This window comes from Sparus aurata, chromosome 23, assembly GCF_900880675.1.
Source record: "Sparus aurata chromosome 23, fSpaAur1.1, whole genome shotgun sequence".
Classification (NCBI taxonomy): domain Eukaryota; kingdom Metazoa; phylum Chordata; class Actinopteri; order Spariformes; family Sparidae; genus Sparus; species Sparus aurata.
In genome coordinates this window covers 25,184,069-25,208,879 of record NC_044209.1, presented here as the reverse complement: position 1 = coordinate 25,208,879, position 24,811 = coordinate 25,184,069, and the positions used below count along the sequence as shown (strand labels likewise).

The 24,811-nt window shown below is 43.7% G+C and overlaps 2 protein-coding genes across 7 annotated transcripts; both read left to right on the top strand.

Moving 5' to 3' along the window:
• Positions 1-34: 34 nt before the first annotated feature.
• On the top strand, positions 35-8,964 carry colgalt1a (collagen beta(1-O)galactosyltransferase 1a). 2 transcript variants are annotated; one of them, XM_030406967.1, is made up of 12 exons: positions 35-423; positions 4,013-4,123; positions 4,222-4,339; positions 4,963-5,097; positions 5,213-5,417; positions 6,191-6,310; positions 6,475-6,551; positions 6,671-6,777; positions 6,864-6,996; positions 7,079-7,206; positions 7,299-7,505; positions 7,615-7,882. In XM_030406967.1, the coding sequence occupies exons 1-12, from the start codon at positions 200-202 to the stop codon at positions 7,880-7,882; spliced, it is 1,833 nt and encodes a 610-aa protein (XP_030262827.1). In that variant the 5' UTR covers positions 35-199. The 2 variants fall into 2 exon arrangements, with proteins under 2 accessions (XP_030262827.1, XP_030262826.1); XM_030406966.1 differs by lacking the exon at positions 35-423 and adding an exon at positions 2,113-2,497 and having other exon boundaries at positions 7,615-8,964.
• Positions 8,965-10,271: 1,307 nt separating this feature from the next.
• gmip (GEM interacting protein) lies at positions 10,272-24,708 on the top strand. 5 transcript variants are annotated; one of them, XM_030406963.1, is made up of 21 exons: positions 10,272-10,568; positions 12,053-12,143; positions 12,592-12,679; positions 12,853-12,919; positions 15,328-15,453; positions 16,569-16,633; positions 16,801-16,908; positions 17,010-17,090; positions 17,225-17,386; positions 17,509-17,646; positions 18,218-18,408; positions 18,779-18,870; positions 18,968-19,030; positions 19,136-19,225; positions 19,916-20,058; positions 20,164-20,340; positions 20,437-20,574; positions 21,213-21,412; positions 21,510-21,834; positions 22,485-22,587; positions 23,430-24,708. In XM_030406963.1, exons 1-21 carry the CDS (start codon positions 10,523-10,525, stop codon positions 24,056-24,058), a joined length of 3,123 nt encoding a protein of 1,040 aa, XP_030262823.1. In that variant the 5' UTR covers positions 10,272-10,522; the 3' UTR covers positions 24,059-24,708. The 5 variants fall into 5 exon arrangements, with proteins under 5 accessions (XP_030262823.1, XP_030262822.1, XP_030262821.1 ...); XM_030406962.1 differs by having other exon boundaries at positions 12,574-12,679; positions 12,856-12,919; XM_030406961.1 differs by having other exon boundaries at positions 12,574-12,679.
• The last annotated feature ends 103 nt before the right edge of the window (positions 24,709-24,811 follow it).

Here is a 24,811-nt window from a genome sequence, read left to right as displayed (position 1 = left end):
TAAAATCAAACCTCCCACCCCTTTAAAGCTCAACTTCTCGGTGTTGTCACATCAGGAGCTGCTGCACAGATTTTTTTTTTTTTGAAATTTTTTTTTTTTACGCTTCTCTGTGTGATGACTGCGCAGAGTGAAGAGACGCCTCTTAAAACAGATCGTACTTAGATGAATTGCTTTAGATAGTAATTGGTTTACAGTCGCGATGTTCGGGCTCTCCTGCCTCCCCGCCGCCCTGCTCCTCCTGCTCCTGTCCTCCTGCGGTCCTGCTCGGGGATATTTCGCCGAGGAGCGCTGGAACCCCGAGTCTCCGCTCCTCGCCCCCCGGGTTCTCCTCGCCCTCGTCTGCAGGAACTCCGAGCACTCTTTGCCGTATTTCCTCGGCACCATTGAGCGCCTCAACTACCCGAAGGACCGTATGGCTCTGTGGTGAGTCGCTCCTCCAAGGTGTCTGCTTTCTTGTGAGCTAGTGCGCAGCTAAGAAGTAAAGTTCCACTTGGAAACTGAGATTATAAAAAAAAGTTTTACTTTTCTTTAAGTGTCTTTCTGCATTCAAACTAACCTCTTTAAAACGTTGCATTGCTGGTCGTTCGACTTTTTTTGAGGGGGGGGGGGGAAGCGATCAAAAAGGGGTGGATCCACAGAGACACTGAGGCTAATATGGACATTAATGGTAATAAATGTGCTGCGAGGTAAAAACCGCCAAACACATTTTATACCGCAGGGAAACAGCTGTGGAGTGAAGTAGACTGCAGATCGCTAATGATCATTTATCTGCTGTCGCCACTGCTGAGCAGAGGTGGGCGCATCTGGTCACTGTGCGCATCCGATCGGCCATGCATTGATCTGTATACGTGGAGGGGAGGGGACAGGACTGATCTGTCCACGAGGGGAGCTGTGCCATTTAACATACAAGTCCCAACAAAGAGCAGCATTGTGGTGTCTGCACTGTCCATTAATGCACACGCACAGATCTTACAAACATACCTCCAGGCTTCCTCCACCTCCTGACAGCCGGTTAGGCCTCTGTGTCTCTCACCAGATCATTTCAGGGACCACACACATATTTTTTTTTTTTTAAACACATGGATCTCCATCTTGTGAAGCTTGAGCTCCAGGGAGCCCCATCTGTTGGTATCACTGTCGGGGGAAAGTGGGAATTTAAAGCCTATAAGCAGAACACAGTGCAGATGCAGATTTGTATTCGACTGACAAATTATCTGGAAATTCATATTGTCAGCTATTTGTCGGTGTCTGAAGTTCCTGCTGATAAACAGAGCTGCTTTCACTGCCCTTACAAGTGCTGCGTTCACAGACTCAGGTAAAGTTGGTGGTTGTTTGCACCTTGAAAGTTGTTCGATCCTCCAGTCCGCCTATAAACAAAGCAAAGAAGAAGAGCATGTAATCTTGAATCATCTTTATTTGTTCTCTACACAGGTGAAGTTTGTGCCCTCAGGTGTGCATAAACTAGTGGTAATAAACTTTTTTATGAAAGCAAGAGAAGCAGAGACGAGGCCATTTTTATCTACAGAAAAAAATTCATATGCACGGAAAACAAACCCATCATTTTATCCTCCCGCGTTAACTTTCACGAGACAGTAACTGGGGTCGCAGCAGTAAGCACCCTTCTGTTTTTTTCCTGAGATGGTTATTGTACCATGGAAATCTCTTCACGCTGTTGCAACCCTGCAAGTAACCAGTCGATGTCTTAACTATGTCTTTGTTCGCCCTCTTTAAGGACATTCTGCATTTTGTCCATTCTTTATGATGGAATTGAGGAAAAACACGACACCAGACGATTTGCCTGTTCAGCTTTGTGTGGGCAGGGCAACCTTCAATCTTAAATATCTGCTCTACATGCTGAATAATTATGGAAACTCGATCCTAGTTTAATTGTGGCTCAGTGAACGTGATTCTATAGGCCGTTTTCAGACCAAACGCCGTTACACACCCTTTGTGTAATTTGTGACAAACCTAACTTTCCAGGGCAATTACCGAGTGGGAAGAGCAAATAGATGTTACAGACCATTTAAACATCTGTCTGCCTCGCTCGGGCACAAGCCGAGGTAAGTGAGAGGGAGGTGTTTCTCGCATAATAACTCAACATGCTCCAACAACCCCTTGTCCTTCAACCCTCAGAGCAGTTTGCCTGGATGCCTCGGGGGCGCGGAGAGGTTTGCTCTCCGCTCACCGACCTGACGAACAACTCAGCGCTTTATTCGCTGGCGTTATACAAGAGGAGCTGTTTGATTTCTCCGATTTTGTTTGGAGGACAGGACAGCTTTGTTTTGACGTGTTCTCCAAGCACGTTAAGATTCATCTGGAAGATGCAAACAGTTGTGAGATGGTGTAAACACTACATGCTGTGCGCCTTTGTACTGAAGCTTTATGCAGCAGCGTGTAAGCATGCCAAAGAGTCTGAATTGGCCAAACTGTCATTTAAGTCTCTGTTGGCTGCAATTAGCCTGCATCTCTGCTCCGCTGGAGCAACGACGGAGCCCATGTAAGTTAAACACCATTTGTGGATGTATGTTTAGAGCACCATACATGATCCAGAGCTAGGTTTTTGAACCAATATTTATATAAGCTGAACACGAGGCGGAAGAGTCGGTGTAATGTGAGGTCTGGGAATTTGAAAGGGTGGACGGCGGGACTGAGGGAAGAAACGGTTTAGCAAGGAGCTGCAGTGTTCTCACAGGTCCATGTGAAATCTGTCGAGATAACCCAGCTTGGCTCTCTTCCTGCTCGGCAAAATACAACCTCAGCTGACTTTTACTGCAGCTGTTCCCTTTATGCAGCAGAGACTGGTGACCTGCAATGCACTAGAAGGCTCAAGGAAGGAAAGCGCTGGATGTTGTGGCGTTAATTCCCATTTTCTCAATACAGAGACTGAAGCAGATGTCACGAATCTCTGGTTAACACATGGCTCGATTTCCTTTTTCTCCAGAATTAGTTAAAGACATGCCAGCTGTTTGTGCTCACTTTTGTGCATTTGCCTCGCTCATGATTCCTGCCCGTTTGCATCATCATCATGTTAGTTGCAGCCCAAACCCAAGGAACTGAAAGGTTTCTTTAGTTCGATGCTGACTTTGTTTTCCACCGAGAAGATTCAAGGCAAATTAGTCCACTGATGAAAAAAAAAAATCCATGCATCATTATTTGTATGAAAAAGGCGACAACGGTAAGCATGGAGGATTGTGATGTGGATGTTAATGTGTTGAAGCACAATGAACGAAAAACAAAATTGGTCCGTGGCTGCAATCCCCACGTTTTAAATATCCTCCACCTTTGGACAGCACCACCCCAGGCAGGCTTTTTTGAGGAGTAACATAATGTTGCCAGAACCTCATTCAGACCCTGGCTCTTCTGTGGAAAGGCACTTCATTCCTTCAAAGGTTCCTGGGAAATCCCATTTGGGAATTTTAAACGCTCGCTCAAGGAACTTACATTTTTTTGTTGATTCTGGCAGAATCCTGTGGACAAAGTGAGGCAAAGTAAACGCCGATCATCATCTTTCCTCTGTTCTTCAGCGCTCTGCATAAAAGTTTTTTTTTCATTTTCACAATGATTAAACCCAGATAAATCAGAATCCAACTGATGGGAATTAAGATAAATAGTCTCCTTACTGATGGTCTCTTGCTCATGTAGATCACACAGAGGCATTAGTAATAAATTGAGAGTGTTTCGTAACCAGTTAAAAGTTCCTTTCAGTTCATTTAAAGTGTGATTTGCTGCCCTAAATGATATCAAATACATGTCCAGTGTTTTGTTCAGTAACGTTGGTTTCATTACCACTTGTGTCAGTTCTCACAGCAGCACACAAAGAGCTTGCATAAAGTGAACACCGGGCTTTTGTTAATTGAGTCTTGGTATCGTCTTTCAGCTCTTGTCTCAGCATGATCCAGCCTGGCAGTAGCACAACATTCAGCCATTGTTACTGCTTCTCAGTCGTGGATAATGTTCAACTCCTCCGGTGTTGAACGCAGTTCATTCTGATCATGTTGTTGTACATTGACAGGGTAGCAACTGACCACAACGAGGACAACACCACAACCATTCTGCGCGACTGGCTTGTCAAGGTGCAGAACCTTTACCATTACGTGGAGTGGAGGCCAAAAGAGGAACCCAGGTTGGTTTATTATGTGGAGATTCTAGCGAAGTATGATGTCGTGAAAGGGCCCACAGAGCTGGTGAGATCAACGATGTGTGTCTGACTGTCTCTTTTAGTCGTTATCAGGGTGAAGAGAGTCCGAAGCAGTGGTCAGACGTCCGTTACGAGCACGTAATGAAACTTCGGCAAGTAGCGCTGGAGTCAGCTCGTGAGATGTGGGCGGACTACTTTATGGTAGGTCAACAAGACTATTCTTTACAGGCACAAAAAAAAAAAAAAAGCGCAATAACACTGAGACATTTTCCATTTTAAGTATTGAGCCAGTGCTCCTACCCAGACCGTCTTTATTGTTCAGTAATGGCAGCAGAGGGATAAATACAGAGACGAGTCCAAAGCGCCGCCGCAGTGTAATTTAAGCACCAGAAGGGGTGTTGAAAATTGACCCAGTTATATTTTTCTGTCTCTTATGGTTAAAGTGTATCTGGAGCCGAAAGCTGACACTCCATATTTTCAGCATGCAGCTCTGTTCACGTTTCTATTTGTATTCCTCGGCCCAGCCCACATTGTCGAGCTCCAGTGGGGTATAATTTCGAAGTAAAGTATATCCAGAATTGCAATAATTCTGTACTACAATTTTTTGGAAACTGTCTGAGCCATCTCCCTTGGAAACTTAAAATGAATAGTCTGTGATTCCTTTTTTTTTTTTTAGTTCTCAGTTTTCGTGCCCGTTTAGCCTTCGTGACCCGTTTTAACCATTTTCCTCTGAAGATGCCTGCGCCGGTTCACAATGTGCCACATGTGCATCTCAGGCTACTCACAAGCATAATTTACAGCGTATCTTTTCTTTCCTTGTGTAGTTGGTGGACTGTGACAACCTCCTCACCAATCCAGATGTGCTCTGGAAGCTCATGAAAGAGAATAAGACCATCATCGCTCCAATGCTTGAATCCCGTGCAGCCTATTCAAACTTCTGGTGTGGAATGACCTCCCAGGTACTGTGCTGACGATTGGGTGTATGTCACGTGTTTTCTAAGGATTTATTTGTTGTTTTTGTGTGTGAATGCTCTTCTTTCTGAACTCAGCTGTTAATTTACTTTTCTTCCACAGGGTTACTATAAGCGCACCCCTGCCTACATACCTATGAGGAAGTTTGTGCGCAAGGGCTGTTTTGCAGTTCCCATGGTCCACTCCACCTTCTTGATAGACCTGAGGAAAGAGGCGTCCAGACAGCTGGCCTTCCACCCGCCACACCCAGAATACAGCTGGGCTTTTGATGACATCATTGTGTTTGCCTTCTCTGCCCGGATGGCAGGTAGAGCCTTAATCCGAAGATGTTACACATTTGTCTTTAACCTTTTTTAAACATACTACTGTCAGTTTTATCTGGTTAAGAGACAGTTTCGATTAAACACTGATGCCTTTATATGATCAAAAACCAAACAAGACCATCAGTGGGAAGATTGGCTTTTTCTATAAAGTTATTTTTAATTAAGTCATTAAATTAAAACCGTTTTTTATGGTAGAGCCCTGGGGATGAACTGAGGGCTCCCAGCAGGAGTAAAGCAGCTCCTCTATAGTCTGGTGGGACGTCAGCAGAAATAGATTTATATATGTTAACATATGTTGGCCTCGCTACCGAGTTATACAGTATGTTGTTGTTGGCTTATTATAGTGAAGACATTACGAGGGCATTTTGATCATTCAAGCTTTTGTTAAAGAATGTACTGTTACCGAGCACCAGAATCTGTCTAGGTGCATAAATGGTGCAAACAGATTTTACTTTGTTTCACCATCGTCATGTTACAGTTAAGTCTTACAAAGCCACAAATAGATACATTACCTCATTACGATGCCTCCTGCAAACAGCTGTGTTGAGAAACACAGCTGCTTTCTGTCTTTCACTTGCTTCCAAAACAAATGCCCACACTAGCCCGATCATGATTTTGAAACCGAAGGTGGTCGTGCTAACACTGCTTTTGTCCACGACGGCTGCCAGAATCAACAAATATTAAAGTTCCTTGCCGCTGCTTGCAGAATGTTGCAACCTCGTATTGAGGTAACGTTGTCGTCCTCTGCTCGCTACAGATGTCCAAATGTTCGTGTGTAATAAGGAGACCTATGGTCACCTCCCCGTTCCTCTGCGAGCCCACAATACTTTACAAGACGAAGCTGACAGCTTCTTGCACTCCCTGCTGGAGGTAAACGGTGAGTAGCTTGCACTCAGACACGCGGAGGGGTTTGCTTTTTCATTCAACTTCCCCTTTTCTCCTCCGGCTTGAAGTCTGTATTCTACTTTCTGCTGCTATCAGCATGGGTTTCCAAATATCATTTATACCATTTCTGCATCCATCTTCCCTCTCACCGTGTAGTGCGAAATCCACCAGTGATGCCCTCCAAATACATACCTGTTCCTAGAAAACAACCTGACAAAATGGGCTTCGATGAGGTGAGTATGGAGTGATGTGAAGATGGAATCTGCAAAAATGGCCTCCTGTCCGCTCTCTGTGCTGAATGCCTCCCCCTGCTGCTAAACTCTGTAATTACACTGGCTCTCCTGTGGTGTAGGTGTTTATGATAAACCTGAAACGGCGCACCGACCGCCGAGACCGTATGCTGAGGACATTATATGAACAGGAGATTGCATGTAAGGTCATTGCAGCAGTAGATGGAAAGTAAGTTGACCTTCTTTAATGAGTACTTTGCACTTATTTAGCACTTGTTGATCACATGTTCTTATTACCAAAGTACTCTATTTCAGAGCGATGAATATCAGTGAAGTTCAAGCTCTGGGCATCCACATGCTCCCTGGCTACAGTGACCCCTATCACGGTCGACCGCTGACAAAGGGAGAGCTGGGGTGCTTCCTCTCCCACTATAACATCTGGAAAGAGGTGAACCTCAGACGCAAAGTATATGAACATTTGTGAATCGGACAGATGGGCGACTTACTGGTAAATCTGTGTCTGGCCTTAGATTGTGGAACGAGGCCTGGACACCTCCCTGGTGATTGAAGACGACCTGCGCTTTGAGATCTTCTTCAAACGCCGCTTGACGAACCTGATGAGGGAGGTGGAGGAAGAAGGACTGGACTGGGATCTCATGTGAGTTTGAGGCTCCTTCACAATTGATTCGACCTCTGTTCTCCTGCGCTTTCTATCCCTTCTCACTCCTCCTCTCTCTTTCTTTCTTCCAGTTATATTGGTCGCAAGAGAATGCAAATCGATCACCCAGAGAAAGCAGTGCCTAATATACACAACTTGGTGGAAGCGGACTATTCGTACTGGACGCTGGGTTATATGATATCCTCACAAGGTGCGATGAAGCTTTTGAGAGCAGAACCACTCAAGAGGATTTTGCCGGTGGATGAGTTTCTTCCGATCATGTTCAATAAACATCCTGTGTAAGTGTTTTCTGCCTATTACAAATACACACACACACACACACACAACAAATTCTGTGCATGTTTTGATTTATATATCTTTTTATTCTTTTTTGATTATCCTCCACAGGTCTGATTATATGGAACAGTTTGAAACCAGGGACCTGAAGGCATTTTCAGCCGAGCCTCTCCTCGTGTATCCAACACACTACACGGGCGACAACGGGTACATCAGCGACACTGAGACCTCCACAGTGTGGGATAACGACAAGGTCCGCACAGACTGGGACAGAGCGCGCTCGGGAAAAACTCATGAGCAGGCTAAGATCAGCTCCGAGGCCCAGAACTCGGATGTGCTCCAGTCGCCTTTAGACAGTACAGCCCGGGAGGAGCTATGAGAGGAACTGAATGAGACCCCTGGATTTAGAGCCTCATAGGACAAATCCCCTCAATTAATTAATCACCTTTCATCCTTGATAGTTTGATTCTGCATCACAGCCGGGATGTGACACGTTAAAAAGGGATCAGGGCTGTCCTGTGTTTTCTGTCATGTGGTCTGTTTGTAGTTTTTACTTCGTAAAGGCACTAGACTTGCCGTTTGGAATGGCATTTGCAGTACCCACCTTCTGTCTGTCATACAGAAATTAACCTATACACTCGCGAAGAAAGCGACCGTTACAATTTCAGTCAGTCCTAATTTGACATTACAATGTGAAATGCTTCTTTTATAAATTTCGCAAGATTACAGATTAATTTAGCCTCAGCGACACTGAGCAAAACCTGGTAATCATTATAAATTCATTGTTTTCGATGTGAAAAGTCCAAGAGGAAAAACATCTGCATGTTTTTTTTTTTTTTTGCTTTGATCTTCAGTAATGTCTCTCTCTAAACTTCACTTTGCTGTGTTAATTATAATAATTAGACAACACTTGCTTGCAGCAGAACGTTACCAAAGTGATAAAACACACATGCAGCTGCTCAGAATCGTAGATTTGCAGTGCTGCTGTGGATCATATAGCAATGCAATTTGTTATCCCCGCGTCCCACAACTTCTTGATTGTTTGCAGACTAATGGCGCCAACAAGCTTCTGACATGATTATAGACGGGACACACTACTGTACACACACCTCGAAGTTGGTGGTTTTGGGTGGAACTTGGTTATAAACATTTTTAAAGTTCCCCCAAAATGAACCCACCCAACCACATCCACACACGCTCTCACACTTTTAATTACTCTCACACTTAAATCTGACTTGGTTTTTTCTGGATGGACAACACTTGATAATACGCTCCTGCAAAAGATGTAGAGTTTGGATCTTTCTTGCAGATTATTTATTCTGTCATGTTTTTGCCTCAAATGGTTTCATGAAGTCTCCCCGGAAGTTGATTTTTGTAGGGTACTGATGGGAGCCTTTCACCAATGAATGTTAGAGTTGCATTGTGCCAACAAGAAATAAAATGTTTTATTTTTAAAAAACATTTGTTATTAATGTGATGGGATTTGTATTATCATGCCAGCCTGGTCTCGCCAAATCAATTGAGTTTAATGTTATTCATAGGGCCCGGAAAAAAAAAAAAAAAAACTCCTGCATGCTTTTCACCTCACTTGAGATCAGGAATACATTTTAATAATCACATTTCAGTTCAAAGACCTTCATCGGGTTATTTTACAAGACAATGGACTAGACAGTCTTAAAAGTGTTGGTTGACCAATGTGGACCAACCAGGTCACACTACAGACTGTTACAATCACCCCGGACCAATGACGTCACGGTACTGACTGAAAACACTCATGAATCAGACAGTGAACATATTTAAAGGCTTCAACAAGTACATTGTGCTACAGGCCAACAATAAAACATTCAATCAAATGTCACAACAAGGTAAATATAATAATTGAAATATCTTGGAGATTATAACATGTCTTCTACAGCCTGTTCCTAAACCAAAAACAAAAGACATGGATTTAGGCAAAAAAATAGACAAATCAAGGCTATAAAGAAGCTAATGAAGACAAAATACAACATAAGATGACCACATATTAAACAATTACATTTAGAAAGAATACAATAACAACAATGGCCTTGACTGAAAAGAACAAGAATACCTTAAAATGAAATGACACTGAGGGAGAGCGAGAGCTTGTAGCACAGAACCTTACCCTCACTTGTTTTATCTTGGTAGCCCTCAAGGTGTCATCATTTTACTGACACGTTTTCTTTCTGTCAAGTCAAGCGGGAGATGAGCAGTTGAGTAAAAGTAGGAGGACATTTTGCAATTTATCGGGCCAGCAATGAAACTCGACTGTACTTTAAGAGTCCATCTCCCCGCATGACATTATTGAAAGAATGATGATCAAATGAGCTCAAATAACTCCTTAACTAGAGATGAGGCATGTGTGCATGAAGTACAGTACAAACAAATTCTCTTTGAGTAGGAGCTCTTTTGTTCATGAAGTAAAAAACTTGATGAATTATGTTTTCTGGTGTGGTATAGAGGACATATCTGCCGTCTTGTTACACCAATACCTGCAAATATAAGGTCATGAGAATCAATAGATCTGTAATCTCTTGAAATAGATGTTATCCAAACTGTTCACACTTCTGAATTAACCACGTCAACTGCCTCTGAGGTCAACCTTTTTCTTTGCTTTTTTTGCTAGGACAACACAAACAAGCGTCACCTTCTCACTATGACTGGTGTGAGAGCATAGGTGGGGCCTACGATGACACAAAAAATACACTTCCTCTTCCCATGGTGGTGAATACACTGGCCAACCTCCACTCAGAGAAGGATCCCTTTCAGAGCACAAACGGGTGCAAGCTAAGCGCCGCATGCTAATAATTTAGCACAAGTTTATCTGTGGGTGTATGTGTGCGTGTGTGTGTGTGTGTGTGTGTTTATTCACACTGCAGTGCAGTTTCCTGCCTACCCACTCAACTACTTGTCACTCGTCTGTATTGTAGTGTGACCCTTATGGGCAGATGATGTGTGAGTGGTGTTAGCTGGGTCTCGTTTCTGTGGTGATATTGTAGAAATGGAAGAAGATCAAGCACCAAACACGGATTCCAGTCAAACCACAGGTGAGCACAAAGTTTGTGAAGTGAGACAATGTTGAGGAAGTGTCACCTTGCACTTCACATGACCCATCAAGCTTATATGTGTATCTTTTTGGGTTGTCATGTGGGGTTCATCTTCACTTGTTAGCATTGCTTTTGAATGGTCTTTGTTTTGAAATGTTCTCCATGCCGATTGGAAATTCGCTGACACCGCTGTGGTGCCATTGTGAAATGGCTACTGCATGTGGGGACATGCATGTACAGCACTTGCCTTTAATTCTCCTCTAACGTGTCTGTCAGAGGGTTAGTGGTGCTCTGTGGCATCCCCTCAGACAATAGAAGATTGGTGAACTTCCTGAACTCTCTCAGTTTTGACCCTCGTGTTCAGTCTCTTCTGTGTGTGACTTCTGTCTCTTTATTTAACGAGATATGCACGTCTTTCATCTTTGAAACGAGACAAGAATTGAATATTACCTTCAAATGTAATTTAGATTGGTGTTTGGTTGATAACACGTCACCTCTAACAAGACATTTTTGCAATATGCTTGTGTTAAGTTCCAATTTAATATGACTCATGTTCATTCATGTGAAATGTATTGCAACATTAAAAGTTGTGCCAATAAACAGAAAACAAATACGGTCAGGGGTTTTTCCTCTGACTGAGTGGAACAACACTGGAAACGTTTAGTGTTTAAGCTTTGTTGAAACATCTTTATTGCCTCTCAATTCTTGTTCTTTTGCTGAAACCTGAAACGCTGCTGGTGTGAAAACAGGGACTCTATCTTCGTTATGGGACGTGACACGTACTGCAAGCAGGATGTGGTTGACCAAAATGGAGACGTCTCTGAAAGAGAGAGAGATTGCTCTTTCTCATTTGTTGCATCTGCTGAAAAATCATCAGTTTTTTAAACCCTTTGTGCGCCTCATGGTGAAACAACAGTTAAATGGCGGGACTACAAAAGGTTCAGGTTTTCTTATCAAAAGCACCACAATGTTCCTCATTGTATTTCAGTTCACACTCAGTAGAACTGTTTTTGGAGGAAACGCTATCAGATATGACCTCAGGAGAGGAACTAAGTTCATTTTCTTTAATCACTTTCTTTGCAACACAATCATGTGTCTTTTTTTCTCTTAAAGTATGTATATTATTATATTGTATGTATGTTGGTGAGTTGCTAAGAAGCATCATTAAAGAACTGTAAGCTTCAGTAGCCAAATTAGCAACATGTCAGCGACCTCTAGAAAGCAGGTCAGAGCTGAATGGCTTCCTCACCATTTCATCCTACATATTTCTGTTTGTCTCGTGGCATTATTAAAGAAAAACAAATGATCCGTTTGCCTAAATGAAATTCTCCTTCTGTGTCTTCACAGCAGCTTTTGAGGATTCTTTTGAAAAGTTTACACACTTCTATTTACAGAAGGATACATGTGCTGTGTTGAGATGGCGTCAGCGAGATGAGACCATCTCATTCATTTATGTCTCTCATCCTCTCTGTTCCTCGTTTCAGATGTGAAGAAGGTGAATCGCAAATCTGAAACCAAGCGATACAGTGAGATCTTCAGAGAATTTGACAATCTCGATTTATCGTTACTCTCTTCGTAAGTATCACACATTTACAAACAGTGTCTCTCTCTCTCTCTCTCTCTGTCTGTCTCTTGGCTGCATCACGCTGCTCGTACAGTTTGACCTGAATACCGTGACGGAAAAACACGGCGGTTAGTGAGGTGTCATTCAAACATGCTGTAAGCTTAGCTGTTGTGGGGACCGTACAGGATGAAGCTGTTCCGACGTATTTGTCAAGCTCAGAGCCATAATCTATGAACTCATCTTTGACACTAAACAAACATAAAATATCACTTTTATGAAGAAGAGTTGCAGTAAAGTAAATTGTACCGGACTTACAGCTGGTATGTTGCACGCATCAAGCTGGCAGATGCACGTATGGACACATAGCTGTGAACAGAGCGTTTGTTTAGAGTATATCCCTCAATAAACCCTGAGCCTTTTTTGGACTGTTTCTCTCTCAAGATATCCCTCTGTGTTCAGTTCAGGGGAGGATCTGCTGGGAGACGTCGACACACTGTCCCTCTCAGAATCATTCTCTACTGAAAGCGCAGAGCAACACGATGCGTCTGTAAGTGATCAGTGCTTATTCAAATGAACTAAAGCAAAGATAAACATTAGATTTTGTCGCTGAAATGACTGATTTTACTCCCTGACACCTTAAACAGCGCTGATTTTGTTATTTTGTGTTTTGTTGGTTTTACTTTTCCAGAGTAAAAGTCTGCTTTTTTTTTTTTTTTTCAGCAGTGTGACGATGCGTTAAATCCACAAATACGCGCTGAGGCCAATGAAGTGGATGGAAACCAACCAGGTATGAATTATATGAGAGGAAAAGTAGGGAGTCAAAAGCAGAGATTCTTTCAATTTTTAACTTCATCAACATTTTTACAGATGTGTCGATGTGTTTTTAAGAGCTCTTTTCTGATAACAGCATTATGTGCATATGTGTTTGTTACAAAAATGATTATATTTTGTTTTCCTGGGACTTATTTAGCTTATTACCAAGTTATTGCAGGATGTATCAAGCATATTTCCTTTTTAAATTCCTGGTACCATTACAGCTTTTCCAGGAAGTAGTTGATATAAACTGTTGAGCTCTGCTAACAGGGAGTCATTGAATGGCTTCTCAATGCTTTATGTCACCACCAGTCCGTGGGTTACAGACTTTATGCGGTGTTTGTGGTCACTGGGTTTAAATTCCCTTTTAATTATAAACCTGTGACTGACATCCATCTTCCAACAGATCAGCAGTAATGACGTGTCGGAGCTGTTGTCAGTCCGTGACACTTAAGAGAGACCTCTTCAATCTTTACTTGGCATCTGACAATTAGCCATGAGTTGTAATTGCCCTGTTGTAACAAGATTAGGGTAAAGGGAGAGGATTAAAGTGCGAGACAGCTGCTCTCGGTTTTTACCTTAAACACAACAACAAAGACGGAGGGTTCTACGGAAAAGACAGTATCTGTGCAGGATGTTTGCAGCCAAATGCAAGAGAGATGGAGAAAAAGACTCGACTTACTTACTGTTCAAGCTGGGAGTCGCTTCCAAGTATACCTACCTCAGTCTCATAGGTCATAGCACACAGTAAGAGATTAGGGATTACATAAATAGACAGGGTTTAAGGAACACAGTGGAAACAGAAGTGTAGAAAAGGCAAGCCGATAGTTAATGAGTTACACAGCAAAAGAAAAGCCTCTTCTCATCATTCTCTTCTGAGTGTAGGTGTCTTTTTAAGGTCTTCTTCTTGGCTTCAAGACTACACCTATCAATCCTCCACACTAAGACACCAGTTACTTAATGTATGAGTACATTTCATTTCATTACATGCTTGGGATTGAAAACCCATCAGCCCCTTAGCTCCCCTCCCGCTCGGTCACACACCAGGAGGTAAACCCCACTCAATGCTCCTCTAAAGCCTGTCACTTCACAATCTGGACCTGACCAGGATAATCCCTAATTCAAGTGAAGGAGGAAGCCATAGCCACGGGGCAGCACAGAATCTGCTTGGAGGCTGATTTCTGCGCTCCGAGCTCGCCCTAAAACAGAGCCCGCGGAAGAAAAGGCTAAAAGATGCCAGCCTAGGCACGCTATCTTGGCCACACATCCGTTGTTCTTCTGGAATTTTTTTCTTCCTTTTTGTGGGTTTTTGCTTGGAAACAGAGAAGAAAAGATCACCCTACTTGGACTGTTTATACCGTTGAACTAGATTTAGCAGATAGTTCAAAAGAGCAGAATGAAGTGTGCATGACAGAGTGAGGAACTTGAGAGAGAAGTCGCTGCGCCCGTTATGGTGATGCGTGCCGTCTCAGTTAAAATAGCCGAATACTTAAAACTGCACTGTGGACGGATTGAAGAAGTGAAAGTTCTGGAGGTGCATCTGTGCTCTAACCTTTTGCTGCAGGAGGATATTAAGTCATAGAACTGATAGATTTTGACATTTATTTTGCAAATGCTGCGCTGGAAGTGGAGCGCATAGAAAAAGAGGAAAAGAGAAAGTCGTGTCCGGAGCGTTTGAGAGACCATGTGATTGTCACACATATCATCCGGCTTGTGTTGGTGTGAGTCACAGAGGAAGAACCAGAGTGGTTATCATATGAACCACCCCGTCTGCCTGTGGAGCCGTGACATGGCGCTGTGGGACTGTGCACGCTGGCACTGAGTGGTGTCGGTGACTCTGCTTTTCAGAGCTTGTCTCTTTGTAGATGACTGGAAGTAATCAGGTGTGAGAGGGAGGGGCCAGGCAGAGAGAGGAAGAGGGGAGAGGAGGGAAGTTATTTAGCTAAAGCCGTTTGTCCATAGAAACCCTCCTGTCTTTGATCAAATCCTCACAACAGTATACATTCAGTGAGCTTGTGTGCAAGGGGTACGAACTGTGTGCTGACTGAGAGCTGCTGGAAACCACAGGATCTTTATTCGGAGGAGCAGCTATGGCTTGTCAAATGCAGTCATTGTTTCCTGTTTTGGGTTTGTGTACACCATTTTTTTTAAAGTGACATTGGACTTTTGATCTTTATCTTGTCTGGTAACGTCTAGGAGCCGGGGGGGGGGGTCAATTGTTAGTCGCTCTAGACTAGATAAATGTTTCTTTGAGGCTGGAGGCTGTTTGAATCCTCCAGGAGAGAGAAGCTTGAGGGCTGAAGCCCAATGGACGCTGTGTGATCCCTGCGTACAGCTCCAAGTATCTGGAGCCTGCAGTGATGCTGATGTACTCCCTCTCAGCCCAGGACGCCGATCTGGCCCTCTGTCGCTGTGAGGATGGAGTGGAGACGGCGCTGCAGTATGCCAAAATGTGGTGCCGCTACGCCAAGGACCTCCTGGCCTGGATGGAGAAGAGGATCGGCTTGGGTAAGTGCCTGCGCAGCTGGGAAACGCAAACAGCGGCAACAGTAGTAACATGCAAATTATGGTCACAACATGTCTGTGGCACTTCCATGTTTGTGCATTTGACCGTAACTGCATACAAAAGCAGATATAGATGGGGTGCTCATAACATGCAAATGCTGTCTCTGCTACAGAGTAGAGTCTTGTGTTGACATGTATTAGTTTTAAGTGTGAGTGTTCTGCAGTTTGTTTTTAATAAGTGGGTGCAACTTTTATTTAACTATTGCTGATAAACCCAGAGCAACTGAAGATTGATTCAAGAGGATTTTTCAATTTAGGATTATACTTTAATATCAAGAACAAGAAACTCAATATATATGTATGCTGTATATACTTCAGGCTTTCAGTAGGCCCCAGGAGAGCAGAGCCTTGCTTCATATCGTTCATCGATAAGGAGCCAATACTTGAGGCATGTCAGAGGGTGGTCTAACCTTACATATCACTCCCTGTCTGCACTATTTCTCTCTATGAGTCTGTCAGCGGGTGGTGCATTCCCCCCAGTGTGCTACACAGTGCTCACAGAGAGAAAGGATTAGAAGGGCAGATTAGCGGGGCAGAGCAGGGTACTGAAGGAGATGGGGTGTTTTTTTGGAGATAGACGGTGATTACCCTTGTATCAGTCTGCGCAGGTGCTCAGCATGCGAGTCTGTGAGAGCAACAGGGGAGTCTTCCCGCTCAGAGCATGTTAGGCAACAGCGACTGATGAGTAATGTTGGGTGGAGCTCATCCTCAAACAGACCATTTCATGTTTGTGGCTCTGAGTTCCTTTTTCTTTTGTGGTTCTTGCTAGTACTAACAGCTGATGTAAGGTTGTTTTTAAGCAAATCAGTTCCACCGCTGACATTCAGGTGTGTCCTGTCAGAGCTCCAGGAGATCTGATGAGCTTTCCAGTGAATGTCAGGGTTTTCTGAGGGGACAAAGAGGCGAGGTGACATCACAAACATCTTATGGAGGCCACACACCAATAGCCATAATCAATACTGTGGTCCTAATACTGCTTGTCTTGTCCTGTATTGATTGACAGTATCTTCTGAGTCATGTAATCGGGAGGAAAACCTAATGAGAATTTTCGTTGACAGAACAAGAATTTGCAAAAAACGTGATGAAGACAGCTGAGGGAGCAAAAGCCAACGTGGCACAGCAGGTACAGCTTTGTTTACTGGCCGCGTACCAAAGAAAAACATTTCAGTAACTATCACAATGTGTTGCTCCGTCTTACTGAAATTGATTCCTACGATAGATATGTGTTTGCACCTGTCTTAGCTTTATTTATCATCAAAAAGCTGTTCAACGTTGTTCTTGGCTTTGTAGGAAATGATGCCTCTGCAGTACATCTACACGATGGCGCTGGAGCAGGACATCAAGAACAGTGTGACCTCCAGAAAGACCGCAGAGCTGCTGCAGAACCGCTGTTACCAAGTATGGAAGTCCACACACACATACTGAATTGTAATAAATCGTCTCTGGTTTAAAGTATTCAGCCATGACTGTGTGCTTAATTCTGTGTCTCTGTCCCAAAGGCCATGGCTGCCAAGAAGAACGAGATCGACAAGTGGCGCAGAGAGTTTAAGGAGCAGTGGGCAAGAGAACAAAAGAGGATGGTACGGCGGAAGGAATCTTGTTTATGACATCAGTCAAAACTCATCTTCTCGAATTCTAGAGGGCGAATGATTCACACGGCTGAGACAAACTCATGAGAGTTTTTTCCTCTGTGCGTTTCCTTTGACGTTTTCAGAATGATTCAGTGGCATCGTTGAAAAAGGCTCGTCACCAATACTACCAGCGCTGTGATGAGCTCGAAAAGGCCAAAGCAATCTCCGCTAAAGCTGTGGACGACGCAACAGGAATGAAAACACTGGATAAGAGGCGGAAGTCCAAGGATGAAGCAAAGAGTAAGGTGATTGTCCCTTTAATGCACTATATTGATATATTTCATCATTTAACAGCACAAGTTAAGGAAGGATGATCCAGATCAGTGACAGTCTAGCAGCGCTCAGGTGTTCTCTCTCCTTCCTCCAGATGACAGACGCAGAGCTTCAGTACAAACAGTGTGTGAACGACGCCAAGATCCAACAGGATGATTTAGTGAGGGTCAAGGAGAGAATTATTTCCCACATTCGCAAGCTCATCTGTCAGGGAGACACTGTGCTCAAGGAGGTTGGTATGAAATTGAGGAAACTGATCATCTGTCTTCCTCTCAGCATGCTTCTTCTCCAGTGCAGCAGACTCTAAACATACATGATTAAATTAGGCATGATGTTATAATGCTATTCAGTCACAAAGTAAATCTCAGTAAGCTCGACCACCACACATACATCCACTGCATATCAGCATCAGCTTAGGATACATTTGGATGCAATCAGCTCTTCTCTGTTCAGGAACAAAAGTTACAATGCGTTTAGTACCTCTTTTTGTGATACGACACATTCAGTATGCCTCCATCTCCACTTCTGCAAAAATAAATGCATTTATTTGCTTGAATGACGGTCCAAGTCATTGATGGCAAGTTTTCCCTCGCTGGAATTGAGGGTCTGAGTTGAACAGGGAATGTCGCTCACTGTACAGATGGTTAAATCCACTGAGGCAATGTGATTAAAAACATTTATTTGATTTGAATATAATAATCTACGTAAGCAGGGCTTTATGATTTGTAATACTGCCTCTACAATGTAAATTAGCAGTAAAATCGCTGCTTTATCTTCCGTGTCGTGTCTCTTCTGTTCATCAGGCCACAGTCAACATGTTTTACTACCAGCGGCAGCAGACAGAGCCTGTTCCCCTTGGCTATCACAATCTGGAGGTGACCTGCAGATCCCTGGAGCCGGGTGAACCCTACCTGCTGTACATCCTCAGCAAACGGCGCCCTGAACAACCTATCCAAGTCTTCAGCTTCCAGGAGTATGTTCCCCAGGGGAAAGGGTACGGTGAACTGAACGGTGTCTGCCTTCGCTGTTAATTTGGCTGCAGTGTTTACTGTGGACAAGTGTGTGTGGTTCGTTTGTTTGTTTTTAATTCAAATGTATTTTTTTTTAAAGCCCACGAATGAAAAGCAAGAAGGTTTTTGTCACGAAAAATGTCCTGCAAAGAAAAACACATTGGATGCATTTTTGTGCTCGACTCTTAACTAAATAGTTGGTGCAAATAGCAGTACACCTCCTGTTCTTATTTGATAAGATGCTGAAGTTAAACCAATTCAAATGGGATAAAAGCAGAAAAAAATGTCATTTTTTGTACTTTCGCTAACTCTTTATCCATTAAATTGATTGCCACTATCCTGTTTGTTTTAAAGGAACAAACGGAAAACCAGCAACCCGCTCAGCTCTCTGCAGGACTACTCACCTATGACAGATGACAGCGCTTACAGGCGACCCAGCGATGGCAGTAAGGACTCCCCATGACGACACCGTGATTACATTAACAGCCAAATTAGCCGCTTTCATTTCATTTCAGCTCTCTTATGTGTTCCTGTGCACTTCAGGGAAATCAGGCTACAATGACTGCGACAGTATTGGAGGCAGTTTGGAGTCTCTTTCCAGCCCTGGTGAGCACAAGCCTGTGTTTGTTTCTTCTCTTGTATATAAAAACCTTGCAAAGATAAATATAACTGATTTCCCCTCTGCTGTGTCGCTGCTCCTCATAACTGTAGCACACAGTAATAGGAGGCTGCCCAAAACCGCATCAACGTTGACAGTGTCGTCGGACGACTTGGACGAGCGGGACATGCCGTCAGAATCAGGTTTGGTAGTTCTTTTTTTATGCCTCTATAAACAGAACGTTCAGCTTGAGCTTCTGTGTGGAGTAATCCATACAACAGAAAACCATTGTTTATGTAACAGAAAAAGAGCAGTGGGAATTGTTAAGGAGCTCGATTCCACAGAGCACATCGCCCCACTGTTAAGTCAGGACTATCGAAACATAAATATTTAGCTCGTTAAAGACATTATCAGTGGTTTGCACTCAGTGGTTCTGAAAACCCAATAAAAAAAATGCTTGTTTCTGATTCAGAGGAAGAGGACCGTAGAAGGAAATGTCATTATAACCATTAAAACAGATGTGTGTTTCGGTGGTTGGCATCGAATTGTCGAATGACCTACAATACAATTTTAGATCAGTTCAGTTCAGTTCCGACTTTTGAGGCTCATCAGGGTGAAATATGCTTTGCAGAAGTGGGTAAAAAGACAAACTAATTGCAAGTTTTAGTTTGGTAAGAGTTATTAGGATTATTGACAGACCATCTATGTTCATTGTGTATTCATGTATTCTGTGGTAGGATGTGCAAAAAGAGTTTTGTTTTGATTGTGAATATCTCGCCGGAGCGGTGCAGCCATGAGCGGAAAAAAACTTAAAGAGGATATTTCGCTGAGCTCGTTACCTAACCCCACATGGGAATTAAACTGCATGGCTCCATCCTCTCCCTCTCCTGCAGAGTTCATTGACAGTCAGCCAGTCAAAGTGCGCACGCTTTCCAGAGCTGCGCTGACTCACCGACTCAAGAAGACGAAGAGCAAGATGATCAAATGCAGGCAGTGTGACAACTACATTGTTGTCAGCGGGGTTGAATGTGAGGAGGTATGAGGCGGGAGACACTTACAATAACAAGGTGTTCTGAGAAACATGACTGATGATGAGTAAAACTGTTTCTGCTCTCTGTCCTCCATTCCATTGCACCTTCAGTGCGGGCTGGCTTTGCACAGGAAGTGTATGGAGGTGTGTCAGCTAGAGTGTGAACACAGGAAGGGTACTGTGTTCGGAGTGGACCTCTCTCTGCTGCTACGTGACAGACCGGAGCAGGTGCCCTTTGTGGTGCTGCACTGCACGTCTGAGATCGAGACTCGTGCTCTCACCGTCCAGGTATTGTTTACCACCACAGTGACCGAAAATGTACAAAAGAGTATGTCACGTTTCCAGATGTGATACCTTTGGGGGTTTTTTTGTTTTTCCTCTGAGGGGGTGTATCGTGTGAGTGGGTCCAAACCTCGCATCCAGAAGATCTGTCAGGCCTTTGAGGTGCAAAAGGAGCAGGTGGACCTCTCTGACCTCTCACCGCATGACATCACCTCCATCCTTAAACACTTCTTCAAGGAGGTACAGGAGCCGTTGCCAAACGGACATCACACGATGAATTAGGATTGTATCTGTAAAATGATATCTAAATTATATCTAACAGGGATGACAAAACCGAGCCAAATTGCTTTCATTACCTTAACAACCTTCTACAAACTCTGATTCAGTGGGTGGTGGTATGCACCTTTAAACCTGGTTTTCAGATCCACCAGTTAACACAGAAAAGGAGAAGAAAAGAGGGAAAAGAAGAAGTAGCTACACACTGCTGACGTGCTCATGATGTAAAACTGTTGCACCTGAGTCGCACAGTATAGAATAGAGACCAGAGAGCCAGTGGAGGCTTATCACAGTTTTAGAGGAAGTCATCACAATTGCAATTTTCAGCACGCGTTCCACAACGGTTCCAAGAGGAGGGGAGAGATTAATAGAGCTTTGCTCAATAAATCTTAGCCTTTCTTACCCTCAGTTGTGCATAATCTACGTTAGAAGACTTTTTCTTTTAAATACAAAGTTATTGGTTAGCTTATAACAAACATAAGAAGCAGGTAATTATCAGTTACATAACATATAATGCATCCCTAAACAGAAATGTAATAGTTTTTCATGCGTTTTTCACTCGCATCTCAATGACCAACCTCTCTATTCTCACTCTCTCCCAGCTCCCAGAGCCCTTACTAACCTTCGACCTGTACAACTCTTTCATCGGGGTGGGAAAGAGCATTCAGCACCTGAGTGAAAGGGAGTTGACACCAGACACTAACGAGATAATGGACATCATTGACAGCCTGCAAAAGCTACTACAGAAGCTCCCGTTATATTGCTACAGCACCTTGCAGCACCTCATATCTCACCTGCAAAAGTGAGGATGCAGCAACATTGTATCCAACCCTCCCAGTAGATTTCTCTTGACTATTCAGGAATCTCTTCTTGATGTTGTCTCCCCTCTGCCTTCACAGAGTCTCAGAGAATGAGGAAAACAAGATGTCCCCCAGCAATTTGGGCATAGTGTTCGGGCCAACACTATTGCGCCCTCTTGTGTCTACGGACATGCCAATGATTGCCCTATTGGAGACCAGTTATCAGGCTGTACTTGTTGAGTTCCTCATCACGCACCATGACAAGATCTTTGGAGTTCAGCAACGATCCAGTACGCCCCCTCCCCCAGTCCCCACCGCACCTCTTCCAGACACCCCTCCCAGGGCTTCCTGTGCCCTAGATGGGGAAGTTTACGCCGGCTCGGAACATGAAACCTCCTCCAGAGAGCGTCCACACTCACTAGAAGTAAGTACAGCAGAGAGAAAACGTTCACACTCACTGAGACTTGCTGCTGTATTCAAGTGTGCGGGATCTTCACAATGCAGCATTCTGATCAGTAGCTATCTGTAGGGGCTGCAGCAGTCAGATCATTAGCTGTTGCTTGGCACACGCACACAGTCCCGAGTGAGCTTGAACCCGAGCTAATGCTCCTGATTAATTTACCTGTTGTTTTAAGGGGCTTATCACCTGGCATGTCCACCTCATGTTTACTCTGTCGGGATAAACATGCTGGACAGCTGCTGCATTTCTACTGCTCTGTGGATTCTGACCCGCACAGGCCTTCCTTCAAGCTTTGCTGTACATTAAACTGCTATTGCTTGTCACCAAAAACAGAGTTAACCCCACTGTAGACATTTACAGCTGCTGCGCCAGATGGCTTGGAGGCACAAACGTAAAACAGATTGTCCTTCGTGATGGTTAAAAAGGGCGTTAACAGTTTAAAAATATCCCGGACAAGAGTTAAAGTTGCCCTCGATATTAGTCATCCTACAGTCATGCATCACCACCCGCTGTAAGAACCAATATCTCATACTGTAATGCTGCAGTATTCAGGTTTTGACGTGGTCTGTAAATGCTTGCAGAAACCCACCACTCAACTTGTGTCATTTCAACAGAATCGAACAATCAAGAGAGAGTCAAGCGAGGGTTATATATCTGACAAGTCGTCATCCAATGAGGCAGTGGACCAGCTCAGCTCTGAAGCCAATGAGAGAGCAGGTAGGCGGGCTGTAGTAATAGAGCGGTTACTGACTAGAATAGTTGAATAAGTTGATGGTAGAAGTAGTAGTTTGTAGTTGTTGGTATACCTAGTTATAATTTGTTGTGTCAGCTTGTACCTTTGCTGCTTGGGAACATGATTTAATTTATCCTGCTGGAGATCTAATAGATGTTAGACATACGTGTTCTTGTTGTTTGCTTTGTTTCTCGCAGACAGGTTGTTTGTTAAAGTTTATGTTCCTTCCTATAAGAAGTATCTTCCTCGCACCGCATATAGAGTTTGCTGTAGCTCTGTTTTTCTTTTCTTACTTGTTTCCTCAAGTTATTTATAGAGATTAGACTTCCTTCCACTTTTTTCTCTGACGCCATCGAGTTCTGTTCATCTGTAGCAATATTGCTTTGCCGTTGCTGGGAACTGAGGCAAATGGATTGTGATTTGTACCACCGTGTTGATAGTTTCGTCAGTGAGCTTGGTGTTTCTTTAGAGTCTTGGTTGCATTTTTCTTTTTCAACAAACGTTTTGCTGTCCTGGGGGTGTGAGCTTCCATCTCTTCTTTGCTTGCTTTACTCTGTGGCTACAACATAAAGCAGCTTTAAGGCTTCTGGCAAAACACATCTCAACTCAATTGCAAAATAGTAGAATAAGTTAGAGAAACCTCTGCAGCATGTATTTAATCTTGAATCTTTAACCTACATTTTCAGTCAGAGTTTTGCTAACGGTTGTAAAGTTTAGATCTTGAAAAAATAAACACTATGCAGGGAAAGCCAAGATTATAAAATCAATAGCCTGTGTTTGTACCACTTGTATGAATCACATGCTTGTTCTCCCTGCTGTGCCTCAGTCCTGGCTGTGAGAGGAGCATCCAGCCATCCTCAGGGGGAGCCAGAGGGGGAACCAGATTCCGATTTGGCGACCCAGTCGCACTATCGCTTCACCAGACAGCCTGTGAAGTATTACCGGCATCATGCCCCAGGAACCCGACTCCCCAACCCAGTCCGTGTAGCCAGACAACCTGCAGCACCAGTGAGGTGCAGTTCAGGGAGTGCAGACAGCAGCTGCAGCTCCTCTCCAGAGCTGGGGACGCAGAGACGTTCCCAAAACTTAGATGTTCACTACGAGCACACCCACCAGACCCACCAAGCCACCGATGCTGCAGAAGGTAAAGTGGATGTCCCACCGAGCCCCCGAGAGGTTGTGCAGTACATGCTGGGACTGGACTCAACATTTACATCAGCTTCATCACCCAGTACAACACAGGAGTCTCCACGGGAGGTGGTGGCTGGGTGTCAAGCTGATCCGAACTTAAGTCTGCCCAATAACAGACCGAGCGCTGGACAGAGTCGGGTTCCGTGTCAGTCGCCGAGGACGCTTCCTATTGAGCACAACCTGTCGTCACCAGCCCACAAGATCCTGTCCGGCCTGAAGCTGCGACGCAGTCACTCAGGGAAGGACGAGCAGCTGTTCGTCTGAAAAAGACAGAAATCTGCAGACAGTTACTGGAATACCATTCACACAGACACTGGAGATGTAAAATTATAAATATTACCTTTAGTGTGTGTAAGGACTTCTACTACTATGCTGTGTTCAATAATCAAATGCTTCAATATTCCAGGCACAAATATCTCACCTGTAACAGAAATGTGTTACTCGAATTGAGATTCAGTTACAAAACGATGAAATGTTTCAGGCTCACATTCGAGTCACTCTTCAAGGAAACACAGTTGAAAAGTTCAGGCCCGGCGCATCCTTGGATGCCACGGCTTTATTACCACTAATCCTCTTTAAGGTTTTGATCTGTTGACCATCCAGCTGTCTAACGCCCAGAACAAACAAGAGTGGTTCACGTTTTTTATCACTTCTGAATATTTGTAGCATATTTGAATGTAACAGGCAGGTAAAGAGGTGCAGACTAGCACGGAAGCATCAAGTCCTTTCAGGTTTTGTCCTGAACAAACTATAATGAATCTCTGCAACAACAAAAAAACACACACAAAAAAAAAACAAATGATATCACGTGTTGTATATTTTAGATATTTTTGACATCTTTTTGTTGTGATTTTTAAATGTTTTATGGGCTCCAGGTGGAACCTTTTGTAGCACATAAACAAAGTTATGCCTTCTTTGGTGTCAGTGAAGTCTTCTTTTCACTCATTTTGGCGCACCTTTCCTCTGTCGCCACAAGGGGGCGGTCTTCTCCTTGTGTGTGAGGGAAACATGCCAGAC